This window comes from Cricetulus griseus, chromosome 7 (genome assembly GCF_003668045.3).
Source record: "Cricetulus griseus strain 17A/GY chromosome 7, alternate assembly CriGri-PICRH-1.0, whole genome shotgun sequence".
In the NCBI taxonomy this organism is placed as follows: Eukaryota; Metazoa; Chordata; class Mammalia; order Rodentia; family Cricetidae; genus Cricetulus; species Cricetulus griseus.
In genome coordinates, this window is record NC_048600.1 from 44,587,067 (window position 1) to 44,612,332 (window position 25,266).

Sequence of the window (25,266 nt, forward strand, 5' to 3'; positions counted from 1 at the left end):
ACAGTGGGGTCTCAAATGGGAGATGGGTACAATCATTCAACACAGAAAGCTCAGTAACTCCTCATGCTAAGGCAGCTACAATCTTATACACTCACCCTTCCACCTGAATATCTATTTACTTAGCCAAGCATCTATTTTCCTACCCACCCACACACTAAGCCATGTACCCACTCATCTGTCCATGTTTTCTCTCACTCATCCTTATTCCATCTGTGAGTCTATCCATGCATTTATATTTATTCTTCCATCTATCTAACTCCTATTAGCACATTCATCCATCTATGCTATATCTGCCCAATCATTTACATATCTTTGTATACATCTATCTATCTATCTATCTATCTATCTATCTATCTATCCATCCCTCAACCAGCCATTCTTCTATCCACTGATTCATTTGCTTAACTGTCCTCTTAAATGTCTTTACATCAATCCTAAGTATCCCTCTGCCCATCATTTCATCTGTCATATGCACCCCATATGCACACACCACCCAAGGACCAAACTACCTCTGTATGCTAAATACCAAAATGCAAAGCTAAAAATAAGAAAGCCTGACTAAGGGAGCAAGAAGAGCCCAAGGAGGCTAGCACCCCTTACTCACTTTCCATCTGGAGGAATAATTCACAGGAAATAGGTCTCTAAGCAACCACATATTTTAGTAACTCAAAATTATTAAATTACCTTATACCAAGTGAAACACACTGATAAAAAGTGATAGAGCACTAACAGTGACACAGAAGGGGAACCAGGAAGAATATTTTAAAGAGAGTAATAAAGGATGGAGGAGTCAATTTTTCAACAAGCTTCTCCAACAAGAGCCCTGTAAGGGACTGGGATTTAAAAACAAAACATGAATACACATGCACATGTGAGCGCGTGCACACAAACACACACACACACACACACACACACACACACACACAGATGTAGAAACAACAACAAAAACTCATGCTCAATGCCATTGATCACCAAAGAAATAAACTCAAAGCAATTTCATACCAAGTTGGACATATCAGAAGTCCTTGGGAGCATGGAAGCACCTGGACCAGGCTTTTGAAGACAGTTTCTAATAAAGACAGATACATGTTCACATCTCTTCTTGGGATGCCCAGATGAAATAAAAACTCATGCTCACAAAACAACCTCATGACTTAGATTTAGAGTTACTCCTTCATAAACATTAAAAAACCCTAAATAACCCAGTAATACTCCACAACGGACAGATCAACAGATAGGTATGTTCATGCTACTAACTCCACTGGGCAGGGGAAGGCAATGAGCTGTGGAGCTCTGTACAATGCCTCAGAGTGTCCTATGCACACTGCTTAAAGAGAACCACCAATCTCACAGGTTATATGATGGTCCCAAACGAACAGCTGCTCAGAAAAGGAAGGCATTATAAAGAGTAGCACTATGGTGGCCCAGAGTTAGGCATGGGCTAGACATTCCCTGCTATGTGTTCTTGTTAAACTCACAGAGCCAAAAATGGCAGAGGCAATCTAAACAGATTGTATGCTAGTTAACTACAATCAGATGATGCTCAATGGAAAGCAGACCTCTAAAATAGTAAAGGGAGAGACAAAGAGACAGCAGATAATAGCTTTTTAGGGCAGAGAAAGTATTCTGAATGAAATTGTAATGGTAGGGAGGGAGGTGTTTTATTGTACATCTGTGCAACCTTAAACACACCTGAAACCAAGATCCCTAACAAAAACCACAGTCAATAATGATGAAGCATTAGAAGAGGTACCATAACTGTCTGCCTTAGCATGATCCTCCTGCTTCAAATTCCAGGAACTGGGATTTAAGGAACAAGCCACCAGGTTCATCAATTGTAATAATGCTATTTTCGATATCCTAGGAATGGAACCCAGGGCCTTGAGCAGGATCTTATCCTTTAGCCTTCTACACAATTTTCTATCTTCTTCTTTTTTTTTTTTTTCTCTGAGACAGGGTTTCTCTGTGGCTTTGGAGGCTGTCCTGGAACTAGCTCTTGTAGACCAGGCTGGTCTCGAACTCACAGAGATCCGCCTGCCTCTGCCTCCCGAGTGCTGGGATTAAAGGTGTGCGCCACCAATGCCCGGCTCAAAATTTTCTTATAAACTTAAAAACTACTCTTAAAAAATAAAATCAATGTAAAAGCTACTAAATTCAATAAAATATGTAAACCCCCAAATGTCAAACTCATATAACTATATGTAAAATATAACTACACCAAGTAAGGGGCTGGGGAGATGGCTTAGTGGTTAAGAGCACTTGTTCTTTCAGAAGGCCCAAGTTCGATTCTCAGAACCCATATGGTGGTTCACAACTATCTGTAGCTTCAGTTCCAGGGATCCAGTACCCTCTTCTGACCTCTGTGGGCACCAGGGTATGAACATGCATCTACATAGGCAAACACATACAACAAATAAAACTTTAAACAAACAAACAAACAAAACCACTAAATGCCAATCTTAACATGCATCCCTAACTTAACTCTTCATAGGAGCCAAAGGAATGGTTTACCCAGGACTTTCCTGATTTGCCTGATCTAGCTTCCAGAAATAACTGAAGACCACTGAAACCCTGTGCAATGCAGCAGGACAGGGCCTGTCCCAACCCACCAGACTTAGAGCTACTCCTGGCCTTTCTTCTGTAGCCATTGTCTTTGCACCTCATGTACCCCCAGCCTAAACATCATACCTCAGAAAGCTGTCCCTAGATATTCAAGATGGGATCCCTTCCTGTTACCTACTCATAGCTATCATTTCAATGTAATGTTCTACAGATATACACAGGCACATAGGCACACAAAGGCACAGAAGGGTCATTAATTGTAGACCTGCCTCTGGTGCAATGCTTCCACTATAACACCCACCCTCTCATGATAGCATACAGTCACTTAGACATTTCCAATGGATGAGTATAATGTATACACTTTCTGCCTCAACTTGCCCAGAGGTTCAAACAGAAATCTCTGCACACACTATTAGAACACCATGGTATATGGTGGGGTAGTACCAGTTGAGGTGTCCATCAAGTAAGAGTGGGAGATGCCTATCAGTTTCCTTAGTGCTACTCAGAAGTTTTTCTAGGATACTGGCCTAGCCAGGAATCAGTGTTTCATCTCCTTACCACAAGATACAACCCATGCTGACGTGAACACTCACTCATCCCATCAACAACACCCAGAACCCGCTATAGCCATTTGATCTATCTATTCCAGGAAGGTACTATAGTAGGCCAGGTGAATCCCATCAATAGTAGCCTTGTTATAAAAACAAAAAATCACCCATAGTTTAAATCAGTGAATTCTGAAATAAAATCAGGGAAGATATGCTCCTATTATATCAAATCACAGGGGTGGTACTAGGCCTCAAGGGCCACTTCTCACCTACTGATAAGACCATAAGAATAATCACCTCATGAGCACCAATCTTCCCAAAAAAGCTCCTATAACAGGCCTATACTCAGCCTTGCCAAAAAAAAAAAAAAAAAAAAAAAAAGGGGGGGGGGTGGTGCTAAGAGAAGGAAGGTTAAGCTCTAAGTCCCAGATGGAGAATTAGAGGGAGAAAAAAAGAGCTTTCACGAGGGCCCCAAACTAGATATGGAACCCTGTAGCTAATTTCAACCAGGAAAGTTCACGGAGACCTTTGGAAAAACTGAAGAAACTCATAATACAAACAAACAACAACAACAAAAACATGTGCAGAAACATGTTCTGGAGCAGCCAAGAGACTACACAGGGTGGGTATGAAACTAAAGAGAGGCTCAGGGTAAGATCTTACTGACCTATGTACCAAACTCCAGAGACAAGCAGAACACAAGAGGACTCGGGAGGATTAAAATGTTAACTCTATCATCCAAGTCAGCTGGTGCACTCAATGGAGGAACCCTGAAGACAAGGCAGTATGCTATCTCTATACTCAACCCTGATGTAGATGGTATCTTTGGAACAGAAAAGGTCAAAAACAATGAGCTGAAAATATCTTGGTGGCTTGTGACACTGAGATAACATATAAGTTCTGGAAGTCAAGAGAGCCAGATTAAGAGTTGAAAGTCAAGAGAGTCCACCCAAAGCAGCCCAGGAGCCAACATATCAAAGTATTAAGGAAAGAGAATTCAAGCCCAGGCCATCTGTACACAGAGCCACAGGCAAGGGTTGGCACAAAAGGAACATCTGTGGGAACAAAAACACAGGCCTAAGATGACAGTAACAAGGTATAATTGTGTGGGTCCTGATCAAGAAACTGGAGGGCTAGTTAAAAGGGTGAGCAAATAAAAATATCTGCCCTGTGTCCTAATTAATGTCTTTATCATTAACTTGATACAACCAAGAGTCACCTGAAAGAGGAAATGTGAACTGAAGAACTGCCCAGATCAAACTGGCTGGTAGCTGTATCTGTGAGTAACGGTCTTCACTGATGACTGAAATGTGAGGGCCCAGCCCACTGTGGGTAGAATCATTCTTCAGCAGGGAACAAGCCAGTAAGCACCATTCCTCCATGGTTCCTTCAGTTTCAGCCCTGACATCCATCAGTGATGGACTGTGACCTTAAAGTGTAAGCCAAATCAACCCTTTCCTCCCCGAAATGGCTTTTGGTCATTGTGTCCATCAGAACAAAAAGCAAATTAGAACACTACACAATCTGATGACCTGAGTTCAGTAAGTGGATACCACAGAAGTGACTGCTGAAAGCTATGCTCTGACCTCCACACAAGCACCACAACACATCAGCACTTACACACAATATGCACAATAATAAAATTATAAAAGAAAATGAAGGAAAACAGCACATATTTCAACCTCTGTAGTTCGATGCATGAACAGCATACACAGACAGTTGTACTTACCCAACCTGAATGAGCTCATTCAACTTTGTTGCATTCTTGTCATCCATACCTTTAAATGTAAAGAAAAATAAATGAGGCCATGGGGTAGTTAGAAGTAAACAATCACAATTCCTATATTATTGCCTTCCACACAGACTCCAGATCTTACGAATGAATGTTCTGTATCTTAAAGAATCTGCATCTGCAGTGAAGTTGACCAGTACCTTGTCTGTCCCACACAGCCTCTTCTTAACCATTGTCTCAAGGGTCTAATGTGCTCCCTGTACAGCTAACCTCTTCTAGAAACTGTGGCTGATAGTCTAGTACTGCTGAACCACAACTCCCATACTGCTTCCTTCAGGTATCTCACTGGGTCCTGGGCCTTTTTCCCCTGATGACTGACTGTATGTGGACTTTCAGGTATATAACTGGAACTGCAAGGTCTGTTAAATGATGACTCTAAGCTGGACGGTGGTAGTGCACACCTTTAATCCCAGCACTCAGGAGGCAGAGGCAGGTGGATCTCTGTGAGTTCAAGACCACCCTGGTCTACAAGAGCTAGTTCCAGGACAGCCTCCAAAGCCACAAAGAAACCCTGTCTTGAAAAACAAAAACAAACAAACAAACAAAGATGACTCTAATGCCCTAGTTTCTCTGCCCTCATCATGTCTTCACAGGAAAGAAAGAATTAAAAAGATAACACAAGAACCTAGGCATTGGGGTACACACTGTAAAATTCCTTAACAGTATTGAGTGACTGAGTAATAGTGGGATCACAATCACTCACCCAGGCAGAGAACCAAAGACAAGAATTCAATTGTAAAAGCAGCCAGAGATGTACTGCACCTATGAAGGACTTACAGGACTTTTTATCATAGACAGTGCAGGACAGACACTGAAGAACAGTTATAAACATGATTAAAGAAGAAAAAGAAAAAACCAAACCAAACAAAAAACAAAATCAGACAAATCAGAATTCTACTCTGATGAACTTCTTTTAAGAATGAAAACAGAAGCTGGGCGTTGGTGACTCACGCCTTTAATCCCAGCACTCGGGAGGCAGAGGCAGGTGGATCTCTGTGAGTTTGAGACCAGCCTGGTCTACAAGAGCTAGTTCCAGGACAGTCTACAAAGCCACAGAGAAAAAAAAAAGAATGAAAACAGAGCTGGGCTTGGTGGTGTTAAGTCTTTAATCCCAGCATTCAGGAGGAGAAGCATATGGATCTCTGAGTTTGAGGACAGCCTGGTCTACAAAGTGAATTACAGGACATAGCTAGGGCTACGCAAAAAAACCTTGTATTGAAAAACAAAAAAAGAATGAAAACAAAATGAAGGCTTTTCAGATGAACAGTAAGTGAAAGGATTCAATGCTGGTAAAACTGCGCCACAGAAAGTAAAGGAAGCGCTCACTCTGAAGGGCCCAGGTGGAAATGGGCCTTCAGGAAAGGAGGAAGAATACTGAAAAAGGCAAATGTAGGCATGGTCTTGCAAGAGCAAGGCACACCATGGCTCTTAGATGGACACTAACTAACCTCTTCATGTACTACCACAAAACAAGGGGGAAAAAAAGAGAGAGAAAGAGAGAGAGAGAGAGAGAGAGAGAGAGAGAGAGAGAGAGAGAGAGAACAAAAGAGTTTAAGTCAAGGAGACCCAGCCATGTATCAACGGGGACAGTAGAGCTCACATCTGCAAAAGATGGGTTAATGAAGAGGAAAGTCATGGCAGTCCTGTGTCTAGCAGGTTCTACAGAGGTGGCTTACGAGTGATGCCCAAGTGGAGGAGGCCAAACCAATTAGATGGGACCTTATGAGACATGTCCTGGAAGAAACAGGAAGAAAGGAGAGGAAGGGGGGGGAAAGTGAGAAGTCCTGGACATCACATCTAGCAGATGCCTGTGCCAGGGCCACAGGCTAAGATAAGGACAAGCAGCCTTGAGGTGCAGTCAGGCTAGGACCTATGAAGATTCAGCCAGAACTAAGGCTCCTGTCATATGCTGGCTCAGCTAGGCAGTCATGGCAGAAAAAAGCAACCAATCACCATGGCTTTGCATATGGGGCAGTAGTCCTGGGCAAGGACTTGAACATCACTTGGGGATGTTCTAAAGACTCTGAATATAGGCAGGAAATTAGCAGGAAAAGCACCCTTTGATAGGTTTGAAATGACTGCAATCATGACAGGTGGTGTGTAGAAGTGTCTACTTCAGGTCATAGGACTGAGGTCTTTAGAGTATGAGATGAAGATGTACAGTTACATGACAGTGAGGAAAAACTGCACCTGTGTGTGTAAGCCTATGTGAAAAGCATAAACAAACATGGTAGACTACATGAAAGAATAGTCATCATATCTTTTTTACAACTTTTCTGTTGTCAAAAAAAAATTTCAACATAAAAGTTGGAGAGAAAACAGGCATTCCTATGCAATAAAGATCAGCGGTGACGAGGACAACAACCCACTATGATGATCCAAGAACAGCAATAGTACTCACAACCCCCGATCTTCTTTCGTAGCTCTCCATAGCAGATAAGACCATAGAGTTCCTGGGATGATTTCTTTAGCCCTCGAGAGAACACTGGAAGATAAAAGTACAGATGTTTAGGTGGGAGGGACAGAGACATCACAGGGTACAGTCTGTTTGTACAAGAACAACGGAAGCACACTCTCAAGAGGCTTAGACTGATCACATATGGATCACAGCAACTTGGACATGTAGTTGCTGATCTCTGAAGAAACTGGCAAAAAGCATGAGGAATAGTGTTGCTTTACTGTCAGTAAAAATCTAAAAAACAAGGTCTAAACATTACTCCTGACAGGTAGAGCAAATGTCTCCTGGAAAAGAAATGGCTTGTTCTCAGAGAAAGGGGAAAAAGAACTGAATGGCCAGCACTGTTGATGTGAGTTTTCTGGCCTGGCAGGGGTCCCGCAGCCCTAGAGCCCCCAAAAAACACACAGAAGCTATATCAATTATAAAGATGTTGGCTTCTTATTGGCTATCTCTGTCTTAATTATTAACCCATTTCTATCAGTCTATGTATTGCCACGAGGCTGTGGCTTACCTGGTAATGCCCTGACATGTTGTTACTCCTTTGGCAGCATCACGACTCTGGCTGTGAATGGAGGAGTAATTCTGGAATGGTGAAGCCACAGGGTATTGAATCACCTTTGGAGAGGCTTTTGAGATATGCTGTGAGTGGCAGCATTCTGAAAGGTCCCTGCCTGCTCAGAGAACTTCAAAACAAAATTCTCTTCCTCTGGCTTTATTCTCTGCAGAGTCCATACAGAATGCACATTCTGAACAGCATCATAGGCCATTACAATGGAGGGGTCGATATTGAGGAACACAATTTTCATTGCAGGATCTATGACATACTGAAACCATGATGAGCCAAAAAAGGCTTCCAGATTTACAAACAAGTGGAGTTATTTCATCTAGCGGGTGTAGCATGCTGAACATAGTAGGCAAAGGTTCTCTAGGTAGACTTAGAGGCACCTCATGTGAAGAACTGCTTCATTTGAGCAGCAAACCTTATTTAGTGGCCCAAACATTTGCCACCTGAAATGGTAAGGAAGCTACATAAACTTTCCCCTCTATTTTTTGCATGTTCGTACATGAGATCTGTAATGTACATATGCAGTTCTCTACTTCATGGCTCTTGTGGGTCTTTTCAGACTTATCCTGTGGTGTAATGAAGTCACTAACCACAATGCCTGCAGGACAGTGCTGTCCACTGTGAATGCTTTGTACACTGCCAGTGCCTGACTTTTACTCCCTTTGCTCCAGATAACCACGTTCCCAGCCACATACAGCTCTTCATCGAGTCAGCTGCATCTCCAATCTCACTCATACCTTTTCTTAACTGCCAACTTCTGTTTCTTGTGGATTGTAACCTCCTGAAGAGACCCCACCAAACCAGCTGCACCATCAAGAGGACCATAATTCAGAGGCTGGCTGAAGTTGAAGGTTCAATGCATTAGGGTGGTACTTGCAGTGGTCGAGACTAAAAGGAACAAAGTCCTGCAAATCCCCAGCTGTAATCATCGTTGCCCTTCCTTCGACATGGGTTCCAAACAATTATTTCTGAGTTACTTAGGACATGTCAGGTGCTTTCAAACCCCGGCTACTCCCCGGAGGCGCAGGGGCCGTGGGAGCCTGAGAGTAGCGGCAGGTCGGTAACCATGGCTCCTTGGTTGCCACAAGCTTCTTATTTCTTTTCCCTCCCTGACTCCAGTGGAAGAATGGGCCTCAGAGGAAAACCGAAGACGGACAGGTAGAACTCAAATGGAACCAGGCAGGGACCCGGCAGAATGCTGCCACTAGCAGCTCCCTCACAGCATATCTCAGAAGCCTCTCCAAAGTCGAATCCCCTGTGGCTTCACCATTCCAGAATTACTCCTCCATTCACAGCCAGAGTCACGATGCTGCCGAAGGAGTAACAACATGCCGGGGCATTACCGGGTAAGCCACAGCCTTGTGGCAATCTATAGATTGATAGAAATGGGTTAATAATTAAGACAGAGCTAGCCAATAAGAAGCCCTAGTCATCAGCCAACAGTTTCATAACTAATATAGTGTCTGTGTGTTCATTTGGGGCAAAGAAGGGCAGCGGGATGTGCCAGGCCATAAAGTTCACGTTACACAGCACCATAACACCTTTTATGGTATAGAGTTCCCTGAGTGCAGGTGAGCCATCGGCCTGAACCCTTAGAACCCACCTTCCCACTTGCCTATGCCCTCCCCAGGTGAAATAGGTGCCAGCTGTATTTAGGAAGAAAACGATTAGGGACATGGTTCAATATGGAAACCAGGACTGTTGTGTGAAACTTCACAGGCTCCTTTGAAAAGCTGAGATGGAAAGAAGCTACACTTTGGCCTGCTCCCTCATCTTGTTCCTCAAGGGCTTTAGCCTGGAGCCATCCTGTACACCCCAGTACACAGAGGATAGCAGAGCATGCCTGGGGAGCTCGAGTTCTTACACCCAGGAAAAGGAGAGTGGCCCCTGCATGCTAGCCACTGTTTCAACAGATACTGTACATCATAGCACATTGAAGCCACCAACAGCAGTCTAGGTACTGTTAGGTCATCTCACAGAGTAGAGAAAAATGGCCCCTGCAAAATCTTAACTGCTTTTTCTGGTTCTCTCCTCAGAGACCTGGAGGCATTAGCATTCAGCTGTATAAAACAGGAAATGCATACATGAGTACAATTTTGGGACGTGGACTAGCTCAAAGACGCTAAAATACTAGGGCTGACCAATTCTGAAGGTTTTCCTGAGGGGAAAAAACCCCAAGACCATGTCAGACTTTCAAAAGGAACCTAAGATCTCAATGGATAACAAGAATGTGGCCCATGGAGCTCAGTGTGGTGACACATGCATTTAATACCCACACTGGGGAGGCAAAGGCAGGCGGATTTCTGAGTTCAAAGCCACCCTGATCTACACAGTGAGTTCCAGGACAGACAGAAACCCTGTCTCAAAAAACACAAAACAAAACAAAAAAAGTGGCCTATAAATATGATGGAATGTTATGCAGCTACACTAAAATATATAGGTGAACCATAAAATCACACTCAGTCAAAGAAGCCAGGAAAAAGAAAAAGACCAGGTAAGCTATAAGACCATTTTCATGAAACATCCAAAACAGATAAATTCAAAGACTGTAGAAAGTGGCCATAGCAACTGGGGAGGGTCAAAGTCTATAGGAAGGTTAATGGGAATGGGGACTTCTCTGAGGTAATGAAAGTATTTTAGAACTAGACAAAGGCAGAACATCATGGATATACCAAATGCTGGCCTACACATAAAAAAAAAAAAAAAAAAAGGAGAGTTTTAGGGTAAGTGGACCATATCGTAACAAAAATATTTTTTTTTAAAGTCCACTATTTGAAATACCAAAGGAAGAAAAGGCCCCCACAAACACACCAAAAATAAATAAATAAATAAATAAATAAATAAATAAATAAATAAATAAATAAGCCTAGTGGTGGTGGTATATGCCTTTAATCCCAGCACTGGTGGTGAGGGGGGAGTGGGGCAGCAAATGGACCTCTGTGAGTTTGAGGTCAGCCTGGTCTTCAGAATTAGCTCCAGGACAGCTACAAGTATACAGAGAAACCCTGCCTTAAAAAACCAAAATGGGCTGGAGATGGCTCAGTGGTTTAAGAAAGAGCACTGGCTGCTCTTCCAAAGAACCAGGGTTCAATTCCCAGCACCCACATGGCAATTTACAACTGTCTGTAACTCCAGGGCTTCTGACACCTTTACACCAATATAAAGTTAAATAGATTAAAAAAAAAAAAAAAAAAAGCAGCAGCAGCAACAACAAAACGTGTAGAAAAGTAGCTGAAGCTTGGGGAATGGAAACCCTAGAGAGAAAAAAATGTCCCCAGGCATAGTGGTTTCCTATGTTCCTTCACAAGGAGTGTTGGGCTAGTGTGTACATATTGGTACAGGCTCAGAGCTTCCCTTTTAGCACATCAAGTCTGTTGGGAGAAAACTCAAATGTGACAGGGGACAATAGCAGAAAGGTGGGCATATAGTCACTATTCTCTTTCCAAGAACACTAGAAGCAACCATCAGGGACCTGTTTTCTGTGTGGAAACAATAAAGGACTGTAAAACTACTAAAATTCCAGATGAAGCACACAGAGGCCAGAGCACTGAGCCTCGATAAAAGGGATTTATATTCCCAGTGATGACCTGCCTTTGCAAGTACCCAGTACTGGTCATCTCAGACTCCAGGACACAACACATGCCCTCCTTATATCTGCTTTGGTTCTTAGCAAAGCTCCATGATAACCCAAGGATAGAACACTTTTTCTGTTAATTCTGTTAATAATGCTTGAAATTCAAGGGTCTTGTGTTATTCTACATGATGGAAAATAACAGCACACAAGGACCCAACAGGGACACTAGGCAATTCAAAACACACTAGTGACCCCTGACCTGAGGTTCCCCGAGGTCCAAAGCCAGCTATAAAGGTTGATCCATATCAAGGAGCCTGGTTGAGAATCCTCTTTCTGGCATAGAGGCAAGTGAGTAGCCACTGACTGCATGTATTCAATCATGGCTCAACAGAACCTTGGGAGAGCCATAAACACATATAAAAATGGCCCCTTGTATCAGGGTGGTAGTATCACACACCTTTAATCCCAGTACTTGGGAGGCAGAGGTAGGTGGATCTTTGAGTTCAAGGATAGCCTAGAACAACAAAGGGCCCTTCATGTGTGATGACTATGCAGTCAATAGGACAGAGGAAGGCATGAGGGATGCTGGGTCACCACATAAGGAAGTGAAAGATACAGTTTGGTATAATCCGACAATGTGCTGAAGCCTCTATCTTTATCCCTGATGGGATAAAGACCTAAAAGGAATGATGCTGCAAGGAGCCTGAGGGACTTGGGATCAGGAGGTAGTTCTGCAGAGAAAGGTAAAAGAAAAGGAACATCAGCTTTATATACTTTGCAATATTAACCCATGGGAAAAAATCTCAGACTTAGCAGACCCTGGGAAGGAATATCTATGTCTCAGGGCCATGGACAACACCTAAGCTTGTACCATCCATAATGCCTGAAGGTAGAGCTTGGTGAACAAACCAGACACACTCAATCATCACACAAGGCATAACTTGATCCACAACAGTCTTTCAACCCTAACTCATTAGTCATCTTCTCTCTGAGGAGACTTCAAGAGCAGCTGGAGTATCCTTTGTCTTGGAATGACTTTCAGAACTTAATATGCACTCCAACAAGAAAAGAAAAAGTACATAAACAGTGCATCTGGAAGGTACAGATGTTTCACTACAATAGGACATGAATGATGACAGCCTTGGATCTCAGGTGACTGGACTAGTGGTGAGATAAGCAAACAAACCAGTTATGGAACACACAGCAGTGTTGGTAACTGAAAAAGAACAAAATGGGGTTGACCTGAAGTCTGCAGAAAAATCTTATGTTGATGGTCATATGAATTATAGAAGCTAACAAACAGGCATCAACAATATCCTGAGATCAACAGGGAGATAGCCCCCAGGTAGGGAGATTGACAATGTAATCACAGGGGTTTCTAGAGAACAGACAAGAGGCAGAAGGGTGTGTGGCCTCACAGAGCTCTGCTCCTCACTCAGATGGGGAATCAGGAACTTTCTTTTAAAGCTATAGTAACACAATGCACATCATAGCCAAAATATTGTGACCTGGCAAAAAGCACACCACAAGAATGGTAAAGATCAGAGGTCTCAAATGCCAGCATGAAGGCAAAGGCAGGGATCAGAAGTAGGAGCAATGTGGCCACAGCTGTACATTAGTGATTCCCAGGTCAGAAACTTGACTATCTGGAAAACTGAAAGTGAGCATTAGAAGGGAAGGGTCCCTAACATGCAGGCTCTAGAAACTGCAGAAACGAAAGGCAGAATGGAGCAGGCTGGGACCAAATGAGTGCAGGAAGACTCCAGAAACATGGAAGAAGAAGGTGGCTAAGTTTTACAGGGAGAGACAATTGATTAGACTATGGACTGAAGAGGTAGTCAACCCAGGGTGCTTTTAGCTAGAAACGTGCCTAACAGCTAGATATGACCTAGTCACTTCCCAAAGATGAATTAGACTGTGCAAATCTTGACTGCAACACAGATGATCAGAGTACTGGCAAAGTCAACATCCATCCCAGCAAACCAGCACAATTTAGGCCTTCTTGTACACCCACAGCTAAATCTCAATGCCCAAATTCGTAGGGGGATCCAGAACCTCTGCTGTGAGGCAGTTTCCTTCCAGGTAAAAATCTTCCTCCATCTTGGGAGGGAAACTTGACGAGACATAGGATATAAAGAGAAAGTGAACAACATACAGTCTAGGACAGCATGTTTACAACAGGATGTTCTGGGGGAAAGTAAAGTACTTCCTGTGCAGAAGCTCCATTTAGATAGGAAGTGAACAACTCAAAATAGCTTGAGCAAGTACCTGAAATTGACCAGATTTCCTAGGCTAGATTCCCTCTGCAAGAGTATATAAGCAGTAAAGATTACTAAGAATTACTCTCAGACTAATCAAACTATAAAGAATTCTCAGCAAAGCTTCCTGGAAAAGGCACAGACCAACTAAGTCACCTTGGAAAAAGTTTTCCAACTTGTTGAGTTGATTTCAGGGTGTGCAGTGTGCTCCAGGATTCCAGCTTTGGTAAGCTGTCACATCTGCTGGGGTGGGTTTGGGTGATGCAGCCTTTAGTCAATCCTGCTACTGAAAGTAACCCTTCATTCATACTCCTGTAAATAGTTCCCACAAAATTCACTGGCCCACCAAATTGGAGTTTGGTGGTATTGGTACTTTGGTCTAGTATGTCATGGGCTCCCTCTCTCTCTCTGGGATGAGTAGGTATGTGTGGTGTTTTACTTCCCAGGAAAAGTCTCTCCCCCCCAAACACACACACACACACACACACACACACACACACACACACACACACACACACTAAAACACAGAAAACCAACTCAAATAGTAGTAAATTCCCTATAATGCAGATGCAGGCAGCTTCCTCATAATTAAGTTTGGCCACCAACCAAAGCAATGGGAGGCAAGTCCCATAGTGGGCAGCTGAGTGAGGATGGTGTCACAAAGAGTGGGCAATGGGTATTTGCCTGAAAGAATCAACCCCGACTGGGAGTCTCCCAGAGACTGAGTCTGTGGAACACTTACCATTGTCAAAGTCAATGTACTTGGTAATCTTGTGCCAGGTGCGGTAGTAGAAATGCCGGACCTGCTCTTTGTTCTTCACCATGCTTGCAGGTTTGCCCTTCTTCTTGTATTTTAGAGCAATGTTGTTCTGAATGGCTTCAAAGTCTTTTCCATGCTAGAAACAAAGTCCACAATAAAAGCACAACAGTTAAAATGAAACAACTTTTCTTGTATGATGTAGGCATCGAGAATCAACAAGGGACCAGCTATGCACAAGAAGGTTGTCCTTCAAGATACTTCTGCACATACAAATTCCAACTTTGCTTCCTTAGAATCTCAAGTTTTTTTTTTTTTTTTTTGGTTTTCCGAGACAGGGTTTCTCTGTGGCTTTGGAGGCTGTCCTGGAACTAGCTCTTGCAGACCAGGGTGGTCTTGAACTCACAGAGATCCACTTGCCTCTACCTCCGGAGTGCTGGGATTAAAGGCATGAGCCACCAATGCCCGGCAGAATCTCAAGTTTTAATTAGAATAAACTAGCAATAGAATAACTCAGGGTCAGAACTATCCTTGCCCATGGACACCAGAGGCAAGGGCTTTGCCAGTTTTTTTTTTTTTTTTTTTTAGTGTACCCTCTAAAGTTCAGGTATTATAGATATGATGGTATCAAAAGGCAGGCTCGAAAGAGGTAATTAAGCAACGAAAATTTCTTCCTTTTGGTGACAATTAGGCCCTTATAAAAAGCTTCAGGAAGCTTCCGATAGCTTACCCTTCTGCCATGAGAGGACACAGTGTTTCTCCTTGTTAAGATGTAAAAATAAATTACCACTATTGGCTAGGGATATAGTTCAGTCACAAAATATATATGACCCTGGGTTCAATCTCTAGTGGGGAGAGGAGAGATTTCAGTTTTTTATAAACTGCCCAATGCCAACATAAAATAAACTAAAATAGCCTCAAAGCAAAAAGAAAAAAAAAAAAAGAAAGAAAGAAAAAAAGCATAAAATTTATCACTGGGACAAACAGCTTCATCTTGAGTAGCTCCTAGTGGACCATGAGGGAAACTTGCAGACAGAAGGATACCATGGGAAGAGAACTCAGGCTACCACCACAAAGCATCTTAGAATTAAAGAATGGATCACTCCAAAACCACCTTGTGTTTTTTTATCACAGAAAGCTGGATCAAACAGAAGTGGCAAATACAAACACTTGGGAATAGAATAGATCCAAACACAGGCATTCTGACCATACCTCAGGGCCAACCCTTCCTAAAAGGCCTCCTGCAAAACCTGGGTGTGGCTGGAATTTGAGAATGTAACTTGTGTTGCTGTGTTGTTTCTTTCTTTCTTTTTTCTCCCCCTCCCCCCCCTTTTTTTTCTTTTTTGGTTTTTTTGAGACAGGGTTTCTCTGTATTGTTTTGGAGCCTGACCTGGAACTCACTCTATAGACCAGACTAGCCTCGAACTCACAGAGATCTGTCTGCCTCTGCCTCCCGAGTGCTGGCATAGTTGTTCTTAAGAGATAAATCCTGAAATATCTAGGGTCGAGAATTGGGATTTGAAGCTGCAACTTCAGGAACTTACTTGAAACTTAACAGGAAACAGATACCCAAGGCTAAGCTAAGTGGGTGGGGAACTGGAGGTCAGCCTAGGCAACAGACTGAGACTCAATCTTATAAAAGGAAAATAACACAGGCACCTAATCATGCAAAGGTGAAGTTGGGTCTAAAATGCCTTCCTGTGTCTAGCTGGGGGCCTAGCTTCCCAGCAACCATTAAGTTGAATAGGAAACTAATACAAACAACCTCACTGTCCTGAGGCCTGACTGTTTTATTTACAACTTCTGAACTTGTATTCCCAAACTACACTGTCCATGGGATTTGAGTATGTGCCCTACAATCACCCTGCATGTATCTGTTCTATTTTTCTGATATGACAGTAGCCCCTGAAGGGTAGGGCCTGAGGCACCTCTGCATTTCTAGAACCACGTGTTCTATACTCAGTTATGAACTTGATAAATGGTTCAACAACAACAAAAATTAGGCAAAGCTGGAAGAGAAAAAGACTGAAAGTCAAAGTGGTGAAAACTCATATTAATTACTCGGTGAAAAGCCAAAGATACCACGATACCTATGCATCTGTGGGAAACTGGGGAGGGAACTTTGAGAAGCACATCAGAGACAAGGCCTCCACAGCAGTTCTCAATGAAGTAAATTAAGCATAGTGTAGTTAAAAGGATTAATGATTTAAAAAAATAAATAAATAAAATGAAAGCACAGTTGTAGGCTTTATATAAAAACACCACTGAAACCAAAAGGACTTAGTCAAGGTCCAAGGTGCCTTCCATTCAGGGCACACTGGCCTGCCCACCTTTAATAGCTTCTAGCAGAAGGACTAGAACTCACTGTTAAGACACAGGATGGCATCTAGATGAACCATCACTTGAAAAAACAATCTGAGTTCAGACCCAAAACTGTCCTCACCACAGCTGGAGATGTGGGTTTCTTAATTAAGCAAGAGAGAAGAAACTGAAGTCCAGGACCAAGACAGCAGTGGAGTCCCTGCATTTGGTCAGACACCTGCACCCTCAGGGCCGGGACAACCACTCAGCTTCCTTGGCCAGGAGTGTTGCTGTGAGCTGGGTCTTCACTGGTGGTAAATAAGTCAGACTAGGTTCCTCAAAAAGGTAGTGAGAGTGTGCAAATCTACTCAGTGAGGGAATACCATGTCTAGCACACACAAAGGTTTCAATTGCCAGCACTTTTATTCATACTTACATGTGTGGATACACACACACACACACACACACACACACACACACACACACACACTGACAAATATCATATAAACAATTCTCAGAACAGATGTCTATGCTGAGCTACCATTAATCCCACACTTGCCCTACACTGGTCAAACAGACCCAAGACCTCACCAGGGTCTTTTAGTCAGACTCCAAATGAGACATGAGGCATAAATACAAACCCTTGGACTGGTTAATTTTTGTCAGCTTGATACCAACTAGAGTCACCTAGGTAGAGACACCCTCAATTGCTTCCATTGTATTGGCCTGTGGGCTTGTCTATGGGCCATTTTCTTGATAGATGATTGACGTGAAGAGCCCAACCTACTATGGGCAGTGCTGCCCCTGGGTATACCATCCTGAATTGTATAAACAGAAAGCTAGTTGAGCAAGCTATGGAAAGCAAGCCAGTAAGCAGTGTTCCTCCATGGTTTCTGCTTCTGTTTCTGCTTCCAGGTTCTTGACTGGGTTCCTATCCTGACTTCAAAGCCTCAGTGATAGTTTATGACCTGGCAGCTGTAAACCCTTTCTTCCCCAAGTTGTTTTTGGTCATGGTGTTTATTAGAGCAACAGCAACCAAACTAGAATAAAACTCTTTCCCTCTCTCCCTCTACCTGTCAACCATAGAAAACATTAGTAACATAGGACTAATCAGGAGACCTAAAAATTCATGCCTGGTTGCTAGAAAAGGAAACAAGGTTAGGCCAACTAGAGGAAATGCTCTGTGCACCTGAAGAATGGCAGTTTGAGGCCAGTTTGGTCTACAGAGCAAGTTCCAGGACAGCCAAGGCCACAGAGAGAAACCCTGCCTGGGGAGGGGGAGGGGACTCACTAACAGTTGCACACTCTTACAACCCATTAGGAATCACAAGTCTTCTATGCCTGATAGCAAGATATAATCTATACAGATGGAGCCTCTGCTTTATTATACTCTGAAAAAGAGCCCTTTCACATCTGTTTGAATGATTTTACAACTGCCCTAACAAGTCTTGTATACATCTATTTCATTCATTCTATGGATAACAAGGGTCGAATCATGTGAACATGTCAGTCACACCCACCTGGAATGGGGCAGAATTTAGTCTATCAGCCACAGGAAGGAGCAATACTAGCCATAGAAACCAAGCCTATAGTCCATTAGAAATGTTTCCTTTTCTAATCTTCTGGAAACACTTCATGATTTAAATTCTTAGGCCTCATCCTTGTGTTAAGCTTGTCCTTCCTAGACTTGGCAAGGTGTATCCATCTCTCTAGTGAATTAACTATTAAGAGGACAAGGCTCATGATATGATTAAGTCAACATGCCAAAGAAGTCATCTTGCAAGGAATAAAAAAAAAAAAATCATAAACAAGAATGGATAAATAGGCTGGACCAGCCTGGTAGTAAATTCTTTGTTTAGCATGCACAAGACCCTAGAGATAGATGGACACACAAAGGTACACAGACACACACATATACACTCAAGGGACAAATCTACCTCAACCAGTCAACTCTATTACTCGATCAACAATCAGTACATAAAGGAATGGACATGCTGCAGCACATTTATAGACATTTGTTGTTGATTTACTAAGCAAAAGGATTCAGCAGTTAAAAGCATTGGCTGTTCTTCCAGAGGACTCAGGTTCAATTCTCAGCACCCATGTGGCAGCTCACCACCATCTGTAATTGCAATTCTAGGGTATCTGGAATCTTCTGACCTCTGAGGGATACACTGAATGTATGTGATGTGAATACACATACATATAAAATTAAAACAAATCCTTAAAAAATGATCACAATGGCTGGGCCTTTAATCCCAGCACTTGGGAGGCAGAGGCAGTCAGATCTCTGTGAGTTCGAGGCCAGCCTGGTCTCCAGAGCAAGTGCCAGGATAGGCTCCAAAGCTACACAGAGAATCCCTGTCTCGAAAAACAAAAAAAAAAAAACAAAAAAAAAAAAAATCACAATGAAAAACACATCTGATGTTAACGGAAGTGTATTCATAAATAACTCCAAGGCTCTGAGAAGCAAACTTCCAAGTGAAGGCAGCTGGCCAGGCACAACCATATCAGTAGACAGTAGGTCTGGGAATTTGGCTCTAAGTTAGCTGTAATATCTCCTGAATGATAGGGATAGGTATCTGTTTGTCCTTCTGTACTTGGGCACACAAAATCAGTCACTGCATAGCCAAGGAAGAAAAGGCCCCAAGGAGGGTCATACTCCAGGCAAGAAGTGTGCATGAAACATGATTGAGAGCCTTGGGAAAGGGGATTCATCCTAGTAGCTGCAGGAATGAGATGACAACTGCTCTAGCCACTTATGGGGCTCCTTGATTGAACCTACACACTTAACAGCTATGCAGCAAAGGGAAACACAAGATAAACAATGAGAACTCAGAACAATGACTGCTTGTGGGATTTGTCTCACGTCTACAGCTCACCTCATATAGTCCCTCAAAGAAGGTGTTCTTGTCCTCTGTGCTCCATGACTCCCATTGTCTCCGGACCTTCTTTCCTTCTTCCTTCTCAGGCCCTGAAGATCCTAAGTTCCGGGAAGAGGAGCGAGAACCTCCTGCAGGGGTGGCAGGAGCAACCACAGATATGTTTCCAGAAGATGTTGCGCCGTCACCTCCTTGGAGAGAAAGGACTGTACAGTGACCTGTTCCAGAAAGCAGAGGGACAGCAGCAGGGAGGGACAGAGGGGCACCAAGGACAGGGGCCCACTGCTCAACCCAACTCCAGCTCTTCAACAGGCCATGCCAGCAAAGGAGCACCCATAAGCCAATGGGTCCTGAATATAAGCCAGAGTTGACAAGATGAATCTAAAACGTTTATACTGTAAGAAAAGGGCCTTTGTGGATTGTTTTAACAGTACAGTGAATTTGAAATTTTGTTCACTCAAGAGTATATAATCCCTGTTCCTCCAGCAAATCCAAGAACCACATTTCATCCTGATTCTTAAATTCTTGAAATACTCTTACCACAGTTCTTTAAAGATTTAAAAAAAAAAACTACTTAACTTTATTTTATGTGCAATAATGTGAAGATATCAGATCCCCTGGAACTGGAGTTACAGACAGTATTGAACTGCCATGTGATTGCTGGGAACTGAACCCGGGTCCTCTGGAAGAGTAGCCAGTGCTCTTAATCATTGAGCCATCTCTCCAGCCCCTTACCACATTTTTATTTTTACAAATTAATTTTTTGGGGGGGGGTTTCGAGACAGGGTTTCTCTGTGGCTTTGGAGGCTGTCCTGGAACTCTCTTTGAAGATCAGGCTGGCCTCAAACTCACATAGATCCACCTGCCTCTGCCTCCCGAGTGCTGGGATTAAAGGTGTGTGCCACCACCGCCCGGCAAGATTGATATTTTTTAATATAGACCACTTAATGCCAATAAGTGCTACAGTGTAAAGACCCCTGGTTGATGGGAGATGTCCTTCTGTATATATGTTTGTCTTACTGGTTGATGAATAAAGCACTGTTTGGCTAGTGGCCAGGCAGGAAGGATAGGTGGAGCTATCAGACAAGGAGAATTCAGGGAAGCATAAGAGAGGAGTCGCCATGTAGTGGAGTAACAGGTCCGGACCCTTCTCTAGTAAGATAAGACCATGTGGAAATACTTAGATTAATAAAAATGGGTTAACAGTTAAGACAGAGCTAGCCAATAAAAAGCTCAAGCCACCAGCCAACAGTTTCCTAATTAATATAGTGTCTGTGTGTTCATTTGGGGCAAGGCGGCTTTGGAACTGGGTAGGAGATCCCATAACACCTGGTCTCTTTTTTCTCCTCTCCAGTAATAGAAATTTGTACCCACAGCTTTTTTGTTTTGTTTTGTTTTGTTTTTTGTTTTTTTTTTCTAGACAGGGTTTCTCTGTGGCTTTGGAGGCTGTCCTGGAAGTAGCTCTTGTAGACCAGGCTGGTCTCGAACTCACAGAGATCGCCTGCCTCTGCCTCCGGAGTGCTGGGATTAAAGGCGTGCACCACCTCCGCCCAGGCACAGCTTTTTTACTTGCTAGGCAAACACTCTACCATTGATCCCTTACTTCATCTTTTATACACCTCAACATTATCTCTGGAGTCCAAAAGTACCACCACCCTTAAAAGTTCTCCTAAAACATCAGTCCCTGATATTTAGCAAAATCTATCCAAATCCTTTGCCAACATATTAGCCCCTAAAAAGTAAGGGGCCCTGAAGAAAAAAAAAACGAGTCACAGATGAAGAACCTATGCCCTAGCCTAGTGCTCTGCCAGCTGAGATTCTTCTGTTATAGGGAACAGATCTCACAACACCCCTATTTTAATTAGTAATCTCATTTTATAAAATTGCAGGACCACAGAAAGCCAAGAAACCTTCCAAGCTTGAAACAATCTTATGAGGGAGAAAGTAAGACCACAGAAGTAAAAATCCACAGAAGTAAAAGAAAAAAACAGATTTTTCTTTTTTGTTTTTCTTTTTTGTCAGAGTCTCACTCAGTACCCAGGCTTGCCCTGAACTCATGGCAATCCTCCTGCTTCAGTCTCCCAAGTACTAGGTTTACAGGTCTTTATATCATGTCTGGATCAGAAAAGTGTAAAAATCTTTTCCTAATGAGATAATTGTAATTCTTTCTATTTGAGATTCAGTTTCTACTCAGCCTGTATAGCTTCTGGGCTACTCCTCCCCTACTTCCTGGGGAGTATCAATGAAGCAGCTTCATAGAAGAGAATGAAAGATGACAAAATTAAAAATTGGAAGTCCAGCCAGGAGGTGGTTATGCACACCTTTAATCCCAGCACTCAAAAGGCAGGGGCAGGCAGTTCTGTGTGTTCCAGGCCAGCATTGTCTATGAAGCAAGCTCCAGGACAGCCAGAGCTGTAACACAGGCTCGAAAAGCTACACAGAGAAACTGTGTCTCAAATAGATAAATAAATAAATAAATAAATATTTTTATTCTGTGTATATGTGTGTTGTGTCTGTGTATCTGTGTGTGTGAATGTGTGAGTGCCCATAGGGGCCAGAAGAGGGCACCAGATCCCCTGGAGCTGGATTTAAATGGTTGTAAACTACCTGATAAGGATGTTGGGCTTGAGTTATCTGATATGGATGCTGGGACTGAATTCAGGTTTTCTGAACAAGGTGCAAGAGATCTTAAATGCTAACCCATCTCTCTAGCCATAACTTAGGTTTATTAAGTGGACTTTCAGCTTAGCATAGTGTCTACCCTATGGTGAGTTTATTAGCAGGTAACCTCATTGAGAATCAAAGAGCAGTCATATTTCAAGGTAGAATATTTGAAAACATCACCCAGAAATCTGCATATTTGCATACATGAAGAACATTTTTAGCTAGCTAGCTACATCAAATTGGGCTCTAGTCTCTCATTTAGATATGTGTGGGTGAACTTCAAGAGGAAATACTATCAGGCTTATAAAAACATAGAAATCAATGGTGTACTACAGCCAAACTGTCCAGTTACCTAGTAATAACCTAAATAACATAAGGCTATTTAAGTATTGATTAAGAATAAAAACCATGGCACAGGCAGGCATATCTCTATGAGTAAGAGGCCATCCTGGTCTATGTAGTGAGTTCTAGGCCAACCAAGGGTTATATAGTGAGACCTTGTCTCACAAAATAAATGAAAATAATAAATAAATTAACAAAAACATAAAAAAAAACTAGTTCCTTAATCTCGCACCAAACTTCTGACACTTAATGACATCACATGGCTCATGGTAACCTTCCTAGATAGCGGAAAAAACATTTTAATCAGAGTGAAAATTGCTAATACCATCAGTGTTGTATTTGATACTCAGTATTTACTGCTCCGAACAGCCATACAATGAAAATAGACTCCAGTCTGCATTTACACCATCAATGCTACTCAGGTCCCTGGGCTACACAGCAGGCCAAGGAAGAGCTAGAAAAACCTCAAGACTGCTGTCCTTTCAGTATAACAATCCTGGAGCTTCTTAGGGTGTTTGCAACAGGCAGGGTGTGGCAGCACTTCCAGGAGGCAGGAGATGTTGCTGTGGTGTACTGAAAATCAAGTCACAAATTAAAACAGTTCTCAAATTCCAGAACATCTGGTTCCCAGGAAGCCACAATTCTCCAATGATGCTGTTGAAGAAGTGAGGTCTGTCCACCTCTAAACCTCCACAGGGGAGAACTTCTGAGTTATTTCTAGTTTCCCAAGAAATACAAGCTCTCTTCTCCACAGTAACAGCATGCCAGTCAGCCTGCTCTTCTAACACCACTCAGGTTAACTCCTGTTAGTCTGTGTTGGCACTAGCATGATCAGAAATAACAGACACCATTTCTAAATCCCAGAACTCACATGTCTGACAAATGTCATGAGAATTTACTGAATTTTGGTGACCTGGACAAGGGAGAGTGAAATATAAAGGAAAACGGAATGGACGCCAATCTGAGATAAAAGGAGCCTCAGGGACAGAGTTGTTGCGATAAATCTTGCCGCCAAAAGCCGAGCCCCACAGCCATGTGTGCTCTATGCCAGCCGCCCGCCCGAGTTAGGGCCCCAATTAATGCACAGAGAGACTTGTATTAGGTACAATGCTGCTTGGCCAATGACTAGGATTTCTCATCTGTTAGCTCAGTCTCAATTATCATAAATTTATATATGTTAAAAGACTTATCTTTATAGAGGATGCCTTTTGCTGGCACCCTCTCTTGCCAGTGGCTCACAACCTGCCACTGGAGGATGAAGGGGAAAAGGACATTTCCTGTTTCTCCTTGCTTAAATATGAGTCTCCTTGCTATGTCACTTCCTGCCTGGAACACCACTTCTTTACTTTATTTCCCAGAATCCTCTTTGGCGCCTAGTCCTGTCTAACGTGCTGTTTCATTAGCCAGAGCTTTATTCAACAATCAATAAGATAAACATCCACAGAAGTACTTCCCCCATCACTCAATCCTAAGTATGAATCTACATCAGTGAGAAGAGCTGAGATGGCATGCAATTCCTCAGAGCAACAGCCACCATTCCAAGGACCTGCCATTTGGTTTGAGATACTTAGCCCTCCCTTCTATTATTTCAAAAGTACTATATCCTCAAGAGGGAAATTAAGGCAACCTGGATATTCAAGATCAAAAGTAAATCATTCCATGTAACTATTTCTAGCATTTACTATGCAGCATCCTAGAACTCGAAAGCTTCAGAGAAAGAACACTGACACCTAGTCTCCCTCCAAAATTTCAGGTGAAGACAAAAAGAATAAAAATAGGAAACAGAACCAGGAACACTGGTGGACTATAAAAACAACAGTTTGGAAGAGGTTCAGTCCAGAAAAATGCACAGGAAAACAGAAAGTGATCAAGGTGAACTGTGACAGGAAAAATAAATAACCCAGAGATAGATATTAGGGTTCAAACTTCAAGTTGAAGGTCAGAAAAGCAAAGTAGCAGGCCACTAGCTCTTACTACTACCCCAAGCTGAACAGGCTGATCCTGTTGCCTCTCCTCAGTGTGGCTGAAGAATCCTGAGACTGAATGTCTTCCTATCCTTAATGTGGCCGAAGAATGAATGTTTGATCCTCAATGTGGCTGGAGAATGAATGCTCAATACTGAGATCCTGCTCCTGTCTTATATACCTCCCTAATGCTGGGATTAGAGGCGTGTGATCCCCGGTGCTGAGATCATCTTTGTGTGAGCTGTTTCTCATTGGGACTGAATCAATCTTGTGTAGATCTGGGAGGCCTTGGACTCACACCTCCTAGCTTCTGGCTTCTGGGATTAAAAGTGTGTGCCTGGCTTCTATGGCTGTGGCTGACTTCGCTTTCTGAATTCTCAGGCAAGCTTTAATAAATCATAGATAATATATCACCACAGTGAACAAGAAAATAGCAGAAGTAAAAATGTACGAGATGATGAAATGACTTCAGGGAAGACTCCAGGACTGGAAGCTTCCCCAGGGTGCAGAGGCATGCTTTGGAGAACACAGAGGGCTTTGCTGATAACATGTATGATAAATGCAAGTGTCCCTGAGCATGAAGAGACAAATAGGCTCCT

The 25,266-nt window shown here is 42.8% G+C and overlaps 1 protein-coding gene across 3 annotated transcripts in view; it reads right to left on the reverse strand.

Annotated features, from left to right (window-relative positions):
* The window catches only part of Cramp1 (cramped chromatin regulator homolog 1), a 60,114-nt gene that overhangs the window by 26,012 nt on the left and 8,836 nt on the right, over positions 1-25,266 (reverse strand). For all 3 annotated transcript variants that reach the window (XM_027425020.2, XM_027425021.2, XM_027425022.2), the window contains exons 3-6: positions 19,698-19,888; positions 14,500-14,653; positions 7,304-7,387; positions 4,840-4,888 (exon numbers count right to left, since the gene is read on the reverse strand). In XM_027425020.2, coding sequence (XP_027280821.1) covers positions 4,840-4,888; positions 7,304-7,387; positions 14,500-14,653; positions 19,698-19,888 — 478 coding nt within the window. The remainder of the gene's footprint in view (positions 1-4,839; positions 4,889-7,303; positions 7,388-14,499; positions 14,654-19,697; positions 19,889-25,266) is intronic.